Source organism: Mesoplodon densirostris, chromosome 12 (genome assembly GCF_025265405.1).
Source record: "Mesoplodon densirostris isolate mMesDen1 chromosome 12, mMesDen1 primary haplotype, whole genome shotgun sequence".
Taxonomy (NCBI): Eukaryota; Metazoa; Chordata; class Mammalia; order Artiodactyla; family Ziphiidae; genus Mesoplodon; species Mesoplodon densirostris.
Genome location: NC_082672.1, coordinates 33,430,513 through 33,449,313, shown reverse-complemented (window position 1 = coordinate 33,449,313; position 18,801 = coordinate 33,430,513). Strand labels below are relative to the sequence as shown.

The 18,801-nt window shown below is 41.0% G+C and overlaps 1 protein-coding gene across 4 annotated transcripts in view; it reads right to left on the bottom strand.

The window, feature by feature from the left end:
* Window positions 1-17,986, bottom strand: part of ARHGAP18 (Rho GTPase activating protein 18) — a 127,279-nt gene extending 109,293 nt beyond the window's left edge. For all 4 annotated transcript variants that reach the window (XM_060115142.1, XM_060115143.1, XM_060115144.1 and 1 more), the window contains exon 1: window positions 17,806-17,986. In XM_060115142.1, coding sequence (XP_059971125.1) covers window positions 17,806-17,918 — 113 coding nt within the window. In that variant the 5' untranslated portion in view covers window positions 17,919-17,986. The remainder of the gene's footprint in view (window positions 1-17,805) is intronic.
* Between the last annotated feature and the right edge of the window lie 815 nt (window positions 17,987-18,801).

Here is an 18,801-nt window from a genome sequence, read left to right as displayed (position 1 = left end):
ATACCAGACTGCTTTGGCTAAACAGTCCAATTAGTAACATTTTATTTTATTTATTTATTTTTTTTTTAAAGAAATTTTATTTATTTACTTTTGGTTGCGTTGGGTCTTTGTTGCTGTCCACAGGTTTTCTCTAGTTGCAGTGAGCGGGGGCTACTCTTCATTAAGGTGTGCGGGCTTCTCATTGTGGTGGCTTCTCTTGTTGTGGAACACAGGCTCTAGGCGGGTGGGCTTCAGCTGTTGCGGCACGCGGGCTCAGTAGTTGTGGGTTGCGGGCTCTAGAGTGCAGGCTCAGTAGTTGTGGCACATGGGCTTAGTTGCTCCACGGCATGTGGGATCTTCCCGGACCAGGGCTCAAACCCGTGTCCCCTGCATTGGCAGGCGGATTCTTAACCACTGTGTCACCAAGGAAACCCCTAATAACATTTTATTAATCACAAAATCAATACAAATTTCCTGCCCATGTAAACCCATGTGTATGTGTGTATGTGAAATGACTGATATGGAAATTATAAGTAAAAATTAACCAAATGATTAATTCATGAAGCACTAATATTATCTTCATATACGTGCAATGTCTAAAGTGGTACATGCCATTAAAATGCATAAAATCACTCCTGAACTAAATACATGCTTATCAGATATATTCCTGTAAATGTTATACTTAAAATGGAAAACTCTTAAATATCTGCCGTGGATTGAGCAAAAGTGGTAGATTTTACCCTCGGCTCAAATCACCTGTCATTACATACAGCATATAAAATTCTCCAAATGTAAAAGAATTCATGTTCTAAATATAATAAAATGATGATAATTCAGACAGTAAAGAAACAGTTGATTGTTTACATTACTCACAAGTATAATTTTAGAATCTATAGATAAGGTTTGCTTTCAAACAAATAATTAATATAGTCCTTATTTACTTTTTATCCACAATGTAATGCAAATAAAATATTAAATAGTATAAACACTTTAAAATGCTCATGCATAGGGACTTCCCTGGTGGCACACTGGTTAAGAATCTGCCTGCCAGTGCAGGGGACACAGGTTCGAGCCCTCACCCAGGAAGATCTCACATGCCGTGGAGCAACTAAGCCTGTGCACCGCAACTACTGAGCCCGCACTCTACAGCCCACCAGCCACAACTACTGAGCCCGCATGCCTACAGCCCGTGCTCCGCAACAAGAGAAGCCACCGCAATGAGAAGCCCACGCACTGCAACAAAGAGTAGCCCCCGCTCGCCGCAGCTAGATAAAGCCCACAAGCAGCAACGAAGACCCAATGCAGCCAAAAATAAATAAATAAGTCTATATATTAAAAAAATGCTCATGCATAGAGAAGAGGATATATATCTTTCTTTTCTTTCTTTTTTTTTTTTTTTTTTTGGCCACGCCACACACCATCTGGGATCTTAGTTCCCCGACCAGGGATCGAACTCGCATCCCTCCAATGGAAGCTCAGGGTCTTAACCCCGGAACCCCAGGGAAGTCCCAGGAGATATATCAATAACACAGCATTATGTAGATGTGTAGCATTTAATATTCCTCTGAAAAAGAAGGAAAACTTTGCATGCTATTATTTCATGAGCTTAAAAACATACGTTGCAAGTTAGAAGATTCATGAGAGAGCAAATAAATCTTATATGCTTCACAATATTTGGACATTTTCTTAAAATCTCTGAAATTGTAAATTCACTTCAATGCTATCATCATTTTTGCAATACAAATTACTTGAATGACAGAAGAAAGATGCTAGCGGTACACGAAAATGCAGTGTAACAATTGCATTACATCTTGGTCATTTATAGATGGGGCTCAGTTTAAGCTGTTCTTTGATGAGTAACATAAGGCATGTTACAGCAGTGCACAAAATCCTCACAATTTAACAGGTGATTTAATCCTTAATTTAGTTCATTAATAAAAATGAGATGAGGAAAGAAGTAGCGAGTGTGTGAGGGAGAGAGGAGGGAGTCCATGACCCAGAAATGGTCACCTGCAACACAAATACACTAAAACTTTCCCTAAACTAGTCCTTGACAAAGGACTACATCCTTAAAGAGACTTCGGCCACATCTCTTATCAGCATGGGGTCCTTAGAAGCCTGGGGAACTCCCCTTAAAGAGCAAGCAGATAGGGATGTGAGCAGGGCGGGCAGATACAGTCAGGCAGATCTTTGCTTTAGCCAACTCCATGGAAAGATCTATCTAACCTTCAATGAATTTTGTGCATTTTAACATTTTGCTCAGGAAGCTAGTTTGTCCTAATGAAATTCACTCTTTCGATCACTTCTTCAAAATGCTTGGACTGTTAGGATTCCAGGTGGAAATTTAAAGACCAACTCTCTCCAAGCTTTAAAACTGACTGGCTAATGTTTCACAGAACAAAATGTTATGACATAGTTTAAAATTTCAGTACTATCAACTAAAAGTAAAAGGTATACCTGAAGAGACGCTTCCCTGGCCACGTCCCCAGGAAGCATAATTGAGGAGATGTGAATTACCCTACAAAGGCACAAATAAATAGTCTCTGGTGAATACCTGGCCCATGTCACTGCGGGAATCTTCTCCTGCCCATCGTCGAATGTTTTCTCCCAAAAGGCTGCTGAGAGGCTGCATACACACTTCCCTGTGGCCAAGAGCCCTGGTAACTGCTCTGCCCAGCAGCCTAATGCTCTCACTCCTGGTCAGCCCACGTGGCCTTCTGGGTTCTTGGCTGCTCCTGCAGGCCAGCTCTATTGCCAGTCAGCACCTCTGTAAGGCCCCAGGAGCAATCGCCCCTTACTTCCATAACTGCTCTCCTCCTCTTCCAGGCCTAGGCCCAGTTTTCTGTTCTTGACCCTGAAGCCCAGGGCACCACTCCTTCGCTAGCCTGAGGCCTCTGGACCCACTAGCCTGAGACAAGGGCTGGGCAGCCTGGGCTTCTCTGTCAAATTTTTACACCGTGAAATGGTTTACTCTTTTCAAATGCATGCTCCCTTCCTTCCTTCCTTCTCCCCCAAAAGAGGCAGTTTGCCCATGGAGCTAAGCTTGCCTGAGCAGGCCCGTTTCTCAAGACTATCCCATCATGCTTGGTATCCTCAGCAGCACAGTGTTCGTATTTTCCTTCCCCCTTCCCTCTCCTCCCTGCACTGGGTCTGCAGACTTGGCTGCTTTGGAAGATTGCTCCATGCAAACCATTTGCCTGGGTACAGAGAAAGGGTATAATGTCAAGTATTGACAGCTTTAAAAGGCAGAGAATCTTAGGAGACAAATCGATTTCTTTCGGTGATGTGTGCATGCTTTCCTATGTGGTAAAGCAGCACTGAGATGGCATCCTAGGAAAGCTCTGAGTGGACAAAGAATTCTGTTTTTGCTAAGATTAGCAATTTGTGGCAACAGGACATTTATGGGGACATGTCATGCAGGGACAGCTTGGCCTGGAAATCAAAATCTATTTATAGAACAGGTCTAGGTTTAGGACCAAGAATAAGGTAATCCCCAACCTTTGGCTTTCAGACAAGTTTCAAATTACTTTGCCTAAACGTGGAGAAGCTCCAGAAAGAGATGTGGTTGAGTTGATCACTTGGTTAGTAGTTATAAACTAAGAAAATCTATTTCCTACAAAAAATATCCATGGCTAGTAGTTCTAAGTATATGCTGTCCAGTCAGCCAGCCCTCACCACCTTATTTTCAGTAATTTAATCAAAAGCGCTTTTGACACACCAAATAGGTCATTTTATTTTGAGACTTTTGGGTCTGTGGTAGGCCAAGACTTTAACATTAACATTAACGTTGCAGCCCCCTGAAGTGTTTGGATGACTTTACTAAGTGAAAAGGAGCTGTTCATTAGCAACTGCGACGTTTCCACACTTTCCCAGCTAAAGAAAATGGCTCGTTTGGATTTCAGTGGAAAATTCTCATGTGACAGAAAGGGTATTGAGACCACCTAGATTGTTGGGGAAGACCTGGAGACAATGTAGCCTCACAGCTGTCTTACTGTCTTACTTTTCTAGCACTAAGGAAAATCTGATTATTGAGCCCTTATAGAAAAATACAACCACCTAATAGCAATGACAGTGGTGATGGTAGCTGTATTTTATTAACTTATTTATTTTTAATTTCATTTATTTATTTATTTTTGGCTGCGTTGGGTCTTCGTTGCTGTGCACCGGCTTTCTCTAGTTGCGGCAAGTGGGGGGCTGCTCTTCGTGGTGGTGTGCGGACTGCTCATTGTGGCAGCTTCTCTTGTGGAGCATGGGCTCTAGGCACACGGGCTCAGTAGTTGTGGCTCACGGGCTCTAGAGCACAGGCTCGGTAGTTGCGGCACAAGGGCTCAGTTGCTACGTGGCATGTGGGATCTTCCCGGACCAGGGCTCGAACCCGTGTCCCCTGCATTGGCAGGCAGATTCTTAAGCACTGCACCGCCAAGGAAGTCTTGGTGGTAGTATTTTAAAGGTACATCTTATTACTGTGTCATGCTGGTGCCGGGAGATTTTCAATGCACGTGAAGAAAGTCTCCAGTTTACAAATGCCTACTGATGGAGAGAGAAGAGAGGTCCTGGCCTGGGACTTTCTCCTTTATTTCCCCACGGCTCCTGCGGCACCCAATGCAGCACGGCATGTCCAGACTGCTGCTGTGAAAGACCCAGATCAGGGCCTGCCACAGAACACACCCTGCCCTTGAACTGAGGCCCCACTGTCATTCAGACGCATGTGCTTGGAAGGGAGAAAAACGATAATGGCCCTTAGGCTATACCAGTCAGTAGGATGAAAATGACCAAGGTTCAAATCAGAATTGATCTACATACAAGCTGTACGATCTCAGACCAGTTATTCTGTGTACATGAGCTTTCTCTTCCTTAAGATGTGGATGGTAATTCTCACCTTATGAAGATTAAACAAAGTCCATTTTAAAGGGCTTTGAACACAGAGAGTGCTCAATAAATATTTGTTTTTCTTTTCCTCTGTGATACCATTTGCCCCACTTACATGAATAGCTGACCATAAAATGCCAGGAGATACCTCAAGGCCACACAGAATTATCTGCTTAAATGGCAGAATTTAGTAAAACTATTTACTACTTCATTGCAGTAAATGGTATCTTGGGGTTTGAAAGTAGTTAAGGTTATTTCCCAAAGTGCCTATTTTACTCCTAAGTGAATTGCTGAGAATCCAGATTCACAGAAGCTTCTCTCAATATGAAGAGAGCAGAGTTTTATTATATAAATATATATAAACACACAAACTACCAGACAACCAAACATTCTGTTGTAATTTAACTTGCTCTGCATATACTTCTAGAAACCACATTCAGCTTACAAAAGTTGGAAACAAATAATTTCTATGAACAGCACAGTGGTGAAGACCCTGATAGCAGGTTTCCCAGGTTCAAATTCCAGTCCTGCCACTTAGCTCTAGGCCCTCAAGTGAGGTTCTCTACCACTCCCCACCTCCATTTCTCCATTTGTAAACTGGGAGTAATATCACCTACCTGCTTGGGTTGTTAAATAAGTTAAGATAGCCTCTCTAATTTATTGGCAGCAATCCTTCCCTGAAAAAAACACTGGCCTTGTCCTCTTCTTTCAAGTAGAAAAAGTAACATATAACACATCTACCCCAGACCCTCAACCCGTTTTCCAAAACAAAACACACAGCAATACTCCAATACACAATTAACAAACTATCATGCTGAATGTAAAATGCTTAAGTGCTGTTTACTGAAGATCAAACCATTAGTAAGATTAAGTGTTGTTTCCAGGCAGTGACATGGCATATATCCTCTTGATTGACACTGGGTATGTTTTTCAAGATGTCCCCATTATACTAAAAATGTAACTCAAGCTATTTCCCCCACATTTGTGTTTAAAATGTCGTTATTGGGTTTGGAGGAATATGTATATATTTTCCCTATAAAAACATGAGTTAAAAAATGTTGTATTAAAAGATGTATATTCTATAAAGCTTGGGTATTAAAAAGCAATAAATATTCTTACTGTGGAAATATGTTCACCAAGGGGAGATTTTTACAGGTATGCTTGTATCAATAAAACAGATAGTGGCCACAGAAGAAGGGTAATTTTTAAAAACCTATTACTACCACTACTACCAACACAACAGAAAAAGCCCAAAATATGTCCCTAACTCCAAAGTATACAATTTTTGAACATTTTTCCACTTTTAAAGAAACAGCAATATTTGGGGATTTCACAAATTGTGTTCTCTGGAACATTGGTAACAAGTGTTATTAAAAAAATAAAAAAGGCTCCTAGGTCAAATAACTTTAGAATATTTAAAATATGCTTCTTGCTACCAGTTTTTTTTAGCAATTCATAAATACTAGCTAAAATATTATATGCTACAAGGAGCCTTGCAGTAAACTTTACTTACACTAAAATATTAGACCACGAAACTCTTTTTCAACAGAACACCTAGTAACAATATTCCACACACAATTTGGGAAATAGAGCTCTATTCCTTTGACTTATTTATTAAAGAATTTTTGCTTTAAGCAGATTAACAAAGTATTAGTCTCTCCTGAAATGTGTAAAAAGCTATTAGAACAAGTCTTTCATTTTAAAGACACATATAGCCTGGCCTTGGCTTTCAAGCTTCAAGCTTCAAACTAAGCTCAAAAGGGATTAGTCTCTTTCCTTTACCTGCAAAATGGAGATGATATGATTTCTGATCAATAGTATAGGGATGGGAAAATTGATGTAAACGTGTTTCTTAAATGACCTTAAAATCTTGGGAATTAAGTGATCTGACGAATAAAACATGACCATCATTGCTATAGACAAATAACTAAAATTTATGCAGCAGGTTCTCACAAAAGCAGTGGCAGCTCTAAGCTGGAGATACAAAGTATTTTTAAAGAAATATATACATGTTCTAATCTTCAAGTACTATTTTTAAAAAATTTCCCTCCTTTAAGGGAAAAACACTCCCCCGCCTCCACCCAGAGTTCAGAGGGTGTCCTAGCCACTTATTTTCCTCTTTGCTTTGAAGGAAGTATGGCAAGAGACAAATCCATTTAAGTAATTGGTATAGTAAAGCAATGTCTCTAAACAAGAAAGAAAGGATACCGTACAGTGATGCTATTTAGGTATGCTAAGGCGCAATGATAAGAATTATTGGACGACTACTAAATTTAACTAACGTTCTGGGAGTAGAAAAAGCAAGCAACTCAAATACTAGCAATTAATTTTTATATAGCCTCTGGGATGTTTTCCGTATGTACTATGTGATCTCAAAAATATTACGTACTCCAAAATACTACATCTGTGTCCAATAGTCCCTTAGAGTAAATATCACTGGATGTACACAAACAAGGGCCTTTGGCAACTCTGCTGCTATCAAATAGAGGGAACATGTTCTATACAAGGAAGATCTAATTTCTCAGGACTCTATTCTTTCCAAATTCAAATTCACTTGTGCCTAAAATCAAATTCAAATTTAGCACTTTTGTGAAAAACGTTTTTGAGAATCAAGGTTTTTTTTTTTGTTTCTGGTGGAAAGAAAAAAAGGCTCTATACTAAATTGTCCCGCAAACATAAAACCCAACCGTTCCAAAATATAAAATATCCATCAATGCACAAATATAGTTGAATTCCTATTATATACAGGGTATTGAATCCATCTAGTGCTTAGGATTAAAAAAAAAAATCAAGCCCACCCTTGAGGCATTTATGTTCTTAGTAAATAGAAAAATTTCTACAATATAAACTTGCCTAATAAAGCAAGGCAGAAGGATAAACGCACATAGGATGTGTCCACGTACTAGTGGAGAATTTTAAAGTCAAGCTCCAGGGAAGAGAGGTTTCTGTCTAAGAGGAGTTGGCAATAAGACCAGATACAGAGACTGGAATGATAACTGAGTAGCTTACTGCCAAAGATGACCTCTTTACCAAGTTGTGTAAGCCATTCCCTCACTGAGAGGTGAAGCCTTTTCCTCCATGCTCTTGAATTTGAGCTGGGCTATGATTAACTGGCCAACAGAATATGGCCAAGTGGCACTGAGTAACTTCTGAGGCCAAGCCCCAAGAAGCCTGGCAGTTTCCACCTAGACTTCTTAGAATGCTCGCTCCAGGGTAAGCCAGCACGAATGTAGGAAGTCTGACTACTGTGATTCTGCCATGCTATGAGGAAGCCCAAGCTAGTCATGTGGTGAAGCTGCACAAGGAGAAAGATGACCCACCAGCCCAGGTGTCAAACCTGTGCATGAAGAAGCCTCTGATGATCCTCATGCCTCAGCCCATCTTGCTTGATGGACCCCAAGAAAGAACTTGACTGTGATCCTCCAGAATCAAGGGAGAAAATTGTTATTTTAAGTCACTAAGTTTTGGGTGGTATGTTACACAGCAACAGCCGACTGAAACAATCACCTTGACCTTCAGGATAGGGGTCACAAATGGTGGTACCTGGGCCAGATCGAACTTGCAGACAGGATTTGGGGGGGCTTACTCAGTATTTTTAAAATTCTAGCTAACATTTTCTCACAAAACCCACATTCTTCTGAGGCCTGCACTTTCCCATCATCCACTTCACGTATTATATAACCTGCCAGGCTCCTATTGATCCTTAAGTATAGAAACCTTTCTCTAAAAAATGGGAGCAAGGGATTAATACACATATACAATTACCTAAACATATCCAGTCTGATGACATTATATAGTTATACTATAATCCAGAATGATTCAAAAATGCCATAAATCAAAAGAATTTTAGCCTGGATATACTGAAGCATATATATATCCCCATTTTCAATAATAAGTTTTAAAAATAACAATCAATGATTTACTTAAAAATAAATAAAGACATCATACAAATTTACTTCTACCTTGATCTAAATAACTTCTATCAAGATGACGGGCCATAGCTTTGACAGTATTATTTGGACCAGAGAGAAATGAAAAGACACACACTTAGTAACTCTAGTCAAAACATTAATTATAGAATAAGCTGATCGAGTTACATGTTTCTAGACCACCTATAAATAGCCAAAGTTCCTTTCAACTTTCAGTTGCCAGCTCACCTTTTCTTACTCAAACCAAATCTTAATTATTCAATAACAAATTATTTTAAAGTTTTATACCTCAAAAGAGGGAACCATGCCATGGCTTCCTAAATATGATACTGAAAACGTTGTTTCAGAATCCATCTGTATTATAATGCAAGCTCCTTCAGGGCAGGATTCCTTACATTTATTTTATTCTAGGCTTATCATATACACCCAGCAAAAATCTTCACGGTTGTTTATTAAAATACATGTTAGGATTCTTTTAAATAATTTAAATTTTAAGACATTCTACATTTACATATTTTTAATGCCTTTCTGAGTTACCCAAATCTCGTTCTAGGTAGGATTTCAATTTTATGCTGCTCATCAACAATAAATAATTCTTACTTTTTTTCTCAAAATATAGATGATATCTGACAGACGTTAGCATTCAGAGATAAACCAGATCTCTACAGCCAACCCACCCAAACTTCAAAAATTCTTGTTAGTGTGAATTCCAATATTTTTCTACACAGCTTCAGTTTCACAGCAGCATGATGTTAAAGCATTTCCCAGTTTATTAAGTTAATTACATTTTACAGTTCTAATCTGATTCAACTAGTGTCACAAGAACATATATCAATTTCCATGTTCCTAAATCTTCCAAATAAATGACAAACTTAGACAAGTGCATACCCCCTAATGGAAGACAGGCACATGTTCAGGGGCTGTGGAAAGACATATCGTATCAGCATGTGCAGGGCTCCCATGTACCTTGAGAAGGACACCGTACTAGAGTAAGACGAAACTAAAGGCAGCAGAAAACAGCATCACTGCCACGTCTCAATTCACAAAGATCCTAAGAGGCAACAGAGAACAGGCACCCCCAAGTTACTTGAAAATTTTATTTAGGTTTGAAAAATGTATTTCAAAACCTGTTGCTGGGAACTCAGGACACATTCTCCCATAGCAACAATGCCACAAATATATGGTGCTTTGAGTTTTCCAGCAGGTGAAAAGAACTCTGCGAATCCAGAGAATGGCACGACTGGAGAATTTACAGCTCTCTGGGATTTGATTACCACGTATGCTGTTTTTCCCTCTATGGAAAATGGCTTCTGCATTGCTCACTGGCATACATCTCCCTCCTCCCTCCAGTTCACTATCTCTTTCTTTCTTCCAGTTACTCCCACTCCCACCAAAAAAGTCCCCAGTCTCTTAGAGGTGGAAGCAAAACAGCCTGATCCTGTGAGCCATTCGTAAGCAGGAGCTACTGAGCTAATAGCAATTTGAAAGGCAGGTATGAGAGGGATTTGAGAAGAACTGGCTAAGGGGACAGTTTCCTAGCCTAGGCCCAGTGCACAGTAGGCATTTAAAGTTAATGTATTATGTATAATAAAGATGAAGAGAAAAACCAACAGTATAGTCTTTAAATGTGTGCACTACATGAGAAAGGGGATGGGGCTCAGAGGGAACTGGGTGGTGATCTGGACCATGGATATCACACCCTCAGCTTAGCTCTGCTCCGTGAAACATCACTTTTAGGTTATAAGATCAAGAGATGTTCAGGGACTTCCCTGGTTGTCCAGTGGTTAGGACTCCACGCTTCCACTGCAGGGGGCAGCTTCCCAACCAGTTTCAATCCCTGGTCAGGGAACTAAGATCCCAAAAGCTGCAGTCCGTGGGCAAAAAAAAAAGAGAGAGAGAGTTGTTCAGAAACGACACAAATATATTTTAAGGGAGAAAAAGCGTAAAAATTATGCTGTCTTCAAAAACTTTTAGGTATGGTGATATACCAGTACTTTTACCTACAAGTATTCAAATAACCTAAAGTCAATTCGGTCTTTGAGGAACACGAGCAAATAACTTTTCCTTGCTCTAAACAAGATACTTTTCCATCTTATTAAGAGTAACAAACGATTTAGAAATTTATATCCACCCAAACTACAAAAAGCTGTTTAAAAGTCACCTGTGCCTAACAGGGGTTCAATACCTTTAAGCCCTTTTTGAGATGCTGTTTTGGTATTCTTAGTAGTTATTAACATTAATATAATCTGATATATTTTTATAAATATCTTAAACTTATTCCACACATATTATTTTTCAAATTAAGAAGTTATACTGCATCTGTATTAAAGCAAGCATTCTTTTCCGAACCACTTACAAATCAATTTCAAACATGCTTTCAAACAGTATTTCCAAATTAATTCACCCACAGGTCTTTGACGGTCCTGCATCATCACAGACAATCACAGTGCTTTATGTCAAGCACTCTTTTAAGTATGTTACATATACTAGCTCATTCAATCCTCATAATAACTCGAGTTAGGTATTACTATGCCCAGTTTGCAGAAGGAAAAGAAAAAACTGAGGCTCTATGACATTAAATAACTCACCCAAGATCACACAGCTATTAAATGACAGAACCAGGACTCTGACCCAGAAAGTCCAGTTCCAAAGTGATGATACAAAGTAGGTGTAATCACTGCACCCTACTCCCTCTCACACTCATTCATTCAAACTTTTATTACCTGCCTAGAGTAGATCAAGCACTTTGCTAAACCCAGGTACAGAGACAAACTAAGGCAAGATCTCCATCCTCAAGGAACTTACATTTTAATGTGCAGCAAAAAAGGAAAGTGCAAATTAAACCCAAAAGTTCGATGTAACAATTCTGGTTCAGCAAAATGTCCAGGGAAAAGATAAGATATTGTATTGAAAATGATTTAGTAATAATATTCCTGATGTTCACATTTTTTTGAATACTTTCAAAAGCTACACATTGGATCTTTAAAATTAACCTTGTGAAGCTGAGCATTATTACACTCATTTCATAGAGGAGGAATCAAGTAAGTTCTGAACAGCTTAGCAAAGATGCCACATTGCCTTTGGAGGGAAACTGCCCCGCCTACAGAATCTGCTTCTCTAAAAAAACCCCAAATGGTCAAATCATAGGCTTCCTGGGACAATTCAAAAAAATTAACTGGGCAAACCTGATCCCCTTTCAAAAATTCGAAATTAGTCCGTCCGTTTGCTATGAGATGTAAGATGATAGAGGGTGACAAGGGTGGGGCATCCGTTGAGAGCCAAGCTCAAGCTCGAAATGAGGAGATTATAAAGCCAGTGGACAAAAAAGAACAGAGTCCCAAAAAGAGAGCAACATGCCATGTGACCAGTCCTGAGGGAAGAAGACAGGGGATATGGTCTTTTCCTTATGACCCAGATGCCTGCAATAAACCTCATTTTCCCTAAAGACACAAGTGTTCTCTGCAAAAGCAACTACCGAAAGAGCATGTGTCAAGGGGATGACGTTTCACAATTTTTTCCAACACAAAAATTCAGACACTTAGCGGGCTTGAGTAAAGACTCCAGATGTAGTAACTGGCCACACAGATCTCCATGGTTTCTGTTTACTTCTTGCAAAAAAAAGGGATAAACTTGGCCAGCTCACAGCAACAAACACAGAAGTCAAAAGAATGTGTCTGGGCTTCCCTGGTGGCGCAGTGGTTGAGAGTCCGCCTGCCAATGCAAGGGACACGGGTTCGTGCCCCGGTCCGGGAAGATCCCACATGCCGCCGAGCGGCTGGGCCCGTGAGCCATGGCCGCTGAGCCTGCGCGTCCGGAGCCTGTGCTCCACAACGGGAGAGGCCACAGTAGTGAGAGGCCCGCGTACCGCCAAAAAAAAAGAAAAGAAAAAAAGAATTTGTCTTCAGAATTATCCAGACATCATCCCTTCTGCTCCCTCTGCCCTAATGCACCCCCAACACCTTTACTTATCCCCACTCTCCTCAAATAAGAAAACTTCTTATTTTCTGTCTCCTCTTATCAAAAGTAAAACAAAGTCATTAAAGATCAATACTGACTAAAACTTTGACAACAAACCATTTCATCTTGGAGTATCTGTATGAAATGAAAGGTTTAGGTCAGGACAGTAATCACCTAAAGGCGAGAGTTCAGGAAAGGACTGGCATCACACCCGGCCTAGCACACCTGCTTCCCCAAACCAAGCTTGGAGACCATGCTGCTAACTCCGCCCACCCCCATCCTCTACCCCATCACCACCCAAGCAACAGCCTGGAGGCCTCAAGTTTCTGCTGTTCCAAGCTCTCTCACAGGGACACCACCAGGGTGACAAGTAGAGAGGCTTCTCAGGGCCTTTGGGCAGCATTCAAATCAAGAAGATGTAGGAGAGCAAAGGCCACCAAAGGGAGTGAGATCTCACAGATCCATGACCATGGAGCACAGGGAACTTCCACTTGACACAAGTGTGGCCTTGGCCTCTAGGATGCTGGGTCCTTTTTCTAGCCTGTAAATGATACTCAGGTGTACAGATAATGAGGAATTTTAAAACAAGAGAAAAAAATAATTCATTTTGGTGGACCAATTATTAAAAACCCTTTAGGCCTAATTACCAGGCAATCCAGAAGCCATCATGTGCATTGTTAAACGCATCAATTTTTGTGAGTTCGTCATGCTGCAACACTCTCAAAAACAAGACAAGTACTAAGAACTTAAACACCAAAAGAGCAATCATAAACCTTCAAATAAGCATTAGCCCCCATTAGAAAAGAAAAACAAAGGTGGATGATGAAAGAAGTAAGTGTACTGTGGAAGACAAGGCAAGTTTTCAGCAGGTTTTTTGGTTTTTAAGAAGGTGGGGTTCTTGAGATTTATAAATCCTTATACTTGAAAGGCATACACCTAATATAAGTCCCATGAAGATAACTTTAAACAGGCCCACAAAAATCACACGCCTCACAGATGAGGGTGGTTAAAAGGCAAATATCACATAACTCTAAATAAAGGTAAGACCTGCCCAGTTAGAATACTGGGTGTGTCTTTTAACAATTCAAGAGAAAATTATGAATAGGGCTTCTAAAGGACACGGTAAAGAAAATCCGTTTTTAGAAAGTACTCTTATGCCAGCACATGGAGGACTAGATTGATCTAGAAAACAATTATCCATATGGACAGGTTAAAAATGCATTTGGTCACTAACTCCTGCAAAATTAGAATGACGAATCATGCCTTCAATGATAAGGCTAGGAAAAATAAAAAGAAACAGTCGTTCACTTATGACATAATTGCAATATAACAACTCTTTGCCATCCTTCCTTCACCAAAAATATATATAATTTCAGATAACACACAAATTCAGAAGGAAAGAACTCTATTCATGATACAGTACACAGGTTTTTTTTTTTTTAATGTTGTAAATTCACGTAAAAGAAAGACATTAGAAGATGGCAGCCCTCTTCCAGGCCTGAACTTTTACATAATGGTTAATTTTCAGTTATGCCATTTTTAGTTAAGCATAAGGATCATGCCCATGTTTCTTAACACGTGACAAAATGATATTTGTGAAAAGGCTTCTGGAATGAGGAAGAACATGTGATATGCCACAAAGCTCGATAAGTTTTCCTTTTCTGTATCTAGTGTGAGAGCAAGCAGCAGCTAGCCATAAACCAGGCACTGTTCTATGGGCTTCACATGGATCATCCCACTTAATCCTCTCAGTGAAGTGAGCACTAATAGGAAGTTCAATTTACAGGTAGAGATTTAAATAACCCTTCCAAGGCCACACTGAGAATGAGTGGGAGAATCAATTGGGATGTGACCCCATGCAGGCTGGCCCCCGAGCCCAGATTTTCAGGGTTTATGTCATCATGACATAAACCAAGCCTCTTGGTTCTGCTTGCCCAACACCAATGGCAAATGGGGTCAACAAAACAAGATCTTACAGGATGAATGCTATACATTTACTCATAGAAGACATAAAAACAGCTCAGACGAAACTAGAGTTAAAAGGGTTAATGAGAAGAAAAATACCATTTGACATTAATATTTATCAAATATTAGCAAAAACTGATAGGAAGCAAACAGAATAGTTTTTCTTAAAATGACCAGAAAGTCAAGGGAAAACAGTAAGAAGAGACAAAATGCAGTATTCTTTGAAAAACTGCTTTGCAAAAGCAAACAGTAAGAAACCTACTTGAAAACTAACAAGTAAATAAAGTCTTATAAATATAGCTACTCATAAAAAGTGGTTTCCTCTGGAAACATTTGACTATGCACAAGTCAGTCAGAGCAACTAATGTTAGCATATTTCTTCAAATCCTAATGTTTTCAAGAAGAAATATAACCAAAAAAATTGAAAACAGAATTCTGTAAATATTTGAGAGGGTCTAACCATGAGTAGGAAGAATTCCTTAATCAGGTATCCAATGAATGTGTCTTGATAAAGAGGGATAATGGAATGGAATGGAGGGAATTTTAGACTAACAGATAACTTACAAAAATATTAATTCCCTACTATCGCAGCTTCCCCAAAGACCAAAACAACAATTTAAAAAAGGACCTGGTAACACAAGGCTAAAACTCAAATGCTTTCTATAAATATCCTAAATCATATACATAATCCTTTATACTTTTCAAATGGCATATACTTGAGTTCATCTTATTGAACTAAACACTTGATTAAGTAGTTCATCAAAGTACATATTATTTAGGAGACAAAGTCTTGCAGTAAGCCAAATTAGACTTCTGCGCTCCCTTCAACAACTGCTAAATAGGTGGATGGGAACACAAGAGTCTAACTTTTGTCTCTTTTTCACAGCTTGTTTGTTTTGGTTTGGTTTTGACTTCTGAAGAGCTTTTTAAAATAGGCATCAACCACCAAAACTTGCACCTCAGGGCAGCTTGCCAATGCTTCAAGTACAAGCTGACAACCTCGGGCCAGAGCCAAAGCCCTGTGCCCTGCCCCCTCACCACCATCTTTAAAGGATGGCTCCTGATCCCATCCCACCCTCAAATCCCTCCTCCCACCACCATCCCCCTCCCACCCCAATAGCAATATCTCAACCTCTCCAGGCTAAAGAAGGTGCCTCCCAAAGCAACACTAAGCTTATCTGATAAATGATTCCATGCTTAAGGGTAAAAGCCAATAAGGACTGTCCCTTTTCTCTCCTTCCCCTCCAGCCCTCAAACCAAGGCTCCCATCTTCTCCAGCCTAGGACTCTAATTCAGTGGTAGGAATTTGGGGCCAGTATGGGCAAGCAATATGGCAGCCAGTGGGGGAGGCACTTGGGAACAGGTCTGGCGCTACCACTCCATGGAGTGTGCTCACTGTATGAGCAGCTGCCCACCCTACACCCTCTCGATTTTGCGCTAGCCTAGGTTGAGAATGATCCTGCTCTGGCCAAGGCTGAGAATGACCTGTTCCTCTCTTTTGTTCTCTCAACCCACTCAAGTATAGGCCACCCACAACAGGCTGCAAAACCGCAAACATCGGATAAAGTCTCCATATCTCAATATGCAGACCCAGGCAAAGCCCTACGACAACAGACCTTGCAGCAGCCTAATTAATCCCTGGGGTTTGAGTCCTCAAGGTAAAAATGAGAGGTCAGGACTCAAAGTCCCTAAGGTTCTTGCACTCTCACAATCAAGATCCAAAATTCAGCTCAGATCCTCAGGCCATCCCAGAGTAAAGTCTCTGGAGAATGTGCTAAGCCTGCACAATTCTGTCCATTTTGACCGTCAAGTGGAGTCCAAGTTACAGACAGTAAGGGGTTGGCGTTGCAGTCTGCTTATTGCTGAAGGTTACTATCTCGTTAGTGTGCTACAGAAAAATGGATGAAAACACTTTATGACCTCTCACACAAAATAAAATGATAACACATCTAAAGCACAAGCAGCAAATCCCTTTTATCTTTGGAAATGAATTAAGTCAATGGAATACATATGGTGGTTGCAATGTGAGGAAAAATTCTGGTCAGCCTGGGAATCTAGCGCAGAGTATTACAGCCATTCCTTTGATTTTTATTCCCCTCCTCCACATCTGGGGATTTTAAAACAAATGAAAGAAGGCATTATTCCAGCTTAAGGCATAAGCGTAAGTCACAAAGAACAAAGAAAGTTTTATTATCACATTAAACATCAAGGAGGAAATGTGCTTACTGATAACTAATTTAGTATCCTACCCTACTAGGTTAGCATTTGCTGTTTGCAAGCTTCTAGGCCAATATTTACAATTTACATCTAAGACAGGAGGTAAAAAATGTTCAGCTAGTGAGAAGGTCATTAAGGAACGGAAGGGGGTAAAAAAAAAAAAAAAAAAGGCTTGGAAAAACAGAACAAAGTACACAGATAGACGGTACTCTTTGCGCCTAAGTGGTCTATAGAACATTCGCCCTGTCCGCCTATAAAGTGATTTAGCATTAACCACAGGTCACTCTAGCAGCAGAGTACTACTTCCTGACAAAACCTTTTTGAAAGCTCCCCCACCAACAAAACAATCTCCATACGCCAAAGAATGTGAAACCTACTGCCCCAGGCCAGTGTCTTGGGCTTTCTGCCTAAGAAGTTTGCTTTCAGCCAGAAGAAGGGGGGAAAGAATCACACTGTAACAACAGCAGATTGTAGAATACAGCGAACAGCCCTCCTGCTTGTTGGCGCCGTTCCCAAGCAGCAGTTCCAGTGGCTGGGCCTTGAGCCCATTCAAGAATTCCATCTCACAGGAAGTGTTTCAAATATAGCTATTTGATCTTTCAGCATTTGCAAATGCACCTGCTGAGCAAGGAGCCTGACAGCCATCGCCCCAGTTCCTTCCTATCCGTCTTCACCAGTCTTCACCAGTCATCGCAGAGGCGGTTTCAGGATTAGGTGAGGTGCAAAGTACAGAAAACCCCAGCCAAAGATTTCTGCTGCTGCACGAGGTTAGGCGCGACCTGTGGCTTTTGGTTCCTTTCTCCCCACACTAACTTCCCTGTCACTTTTTTCCCCGGAGCAGGTAAGAGGGCTTTGTTTTGTTCTCTAGCTTTCAGGTGCCCGGGCTTACCTCGTGGTGGCTTCCTCCCCTCCCTTGCCATGGTTCCCCCCCAGGGCCTGGTCCTTGCCGCTGGGGTGGTAGGCAGTGAGCACAACTCCCTGGGAACTGGAGAGCCAGCTCATGGTGAGAGAAGGGGCATAATTTCTGCGATCCTGACACAGAGAAGGGGAAAGAAGTTCCTGGCTCTCCCGGCAACTCGGCTCATTAGCATTGGCCGGCTCCTCCCACCAAGGCCAGCGATTCACAAGGGAGGGGCGGGGCCGCCGACTCTCCAAGGGGGAGGCCGGTGACTCAGAACGTGGCCGCAGCCCGGGGACAGCCCCAGTCCGAAAGGCGGCAGTTAAGGGGTGGGGGGTGGCGGGGGTACTAGTTGCTCCCACCCCCGAGTTATTCTGATCTGATTAAACAGCCACGTTGTAGCCGCCTCTCAACGTTGTAAGCACAAGCCGTCTTGGTTAGGAAACAATGAATTACTGCAGAGTCTTTTTTTCCCTTCTTAATTCCTGTTTCCATCTGGTAATTTCTGCTACTTCATGTAACGGGAGTAAGGGCTCTTCTTAGCCCCCTCAAGGTCAGCGTTAAAATTAACCATAGCAAAACCCAATCAACCTGCCCAGCAAAATTGTGCCATACAGGTGACAAGAAAGGCTTCCTGGGGACTTCCCTGGTGGTCCAGTGGTTAGAACTCCGAGCTCCCAAGGCCGGGGGCCCAGGTTCAATCCCTGGCCAGGGAACTAAGATCCCACATACCACAACTAAGCCTGCGTTCTGCAAGGAAGACCCAGCACAGCCTAAATAAACAAATACTTTTTTTAAAAAGAGAGAGAGAGAGAAAGGCTACCTGTTGTGTAGAGTTTAAAACGTCTTCATAAAAAAGATGTGTACCTAGAATACCATCTTCTTTCACATAGCAAATGCCAAGTTTACCTTTTGTTTTAACAGAATACCCTTCAGTACCAAAAAGAGACCCATCTACCAAAACCGTTAAATGGCACTGCTGAGAAT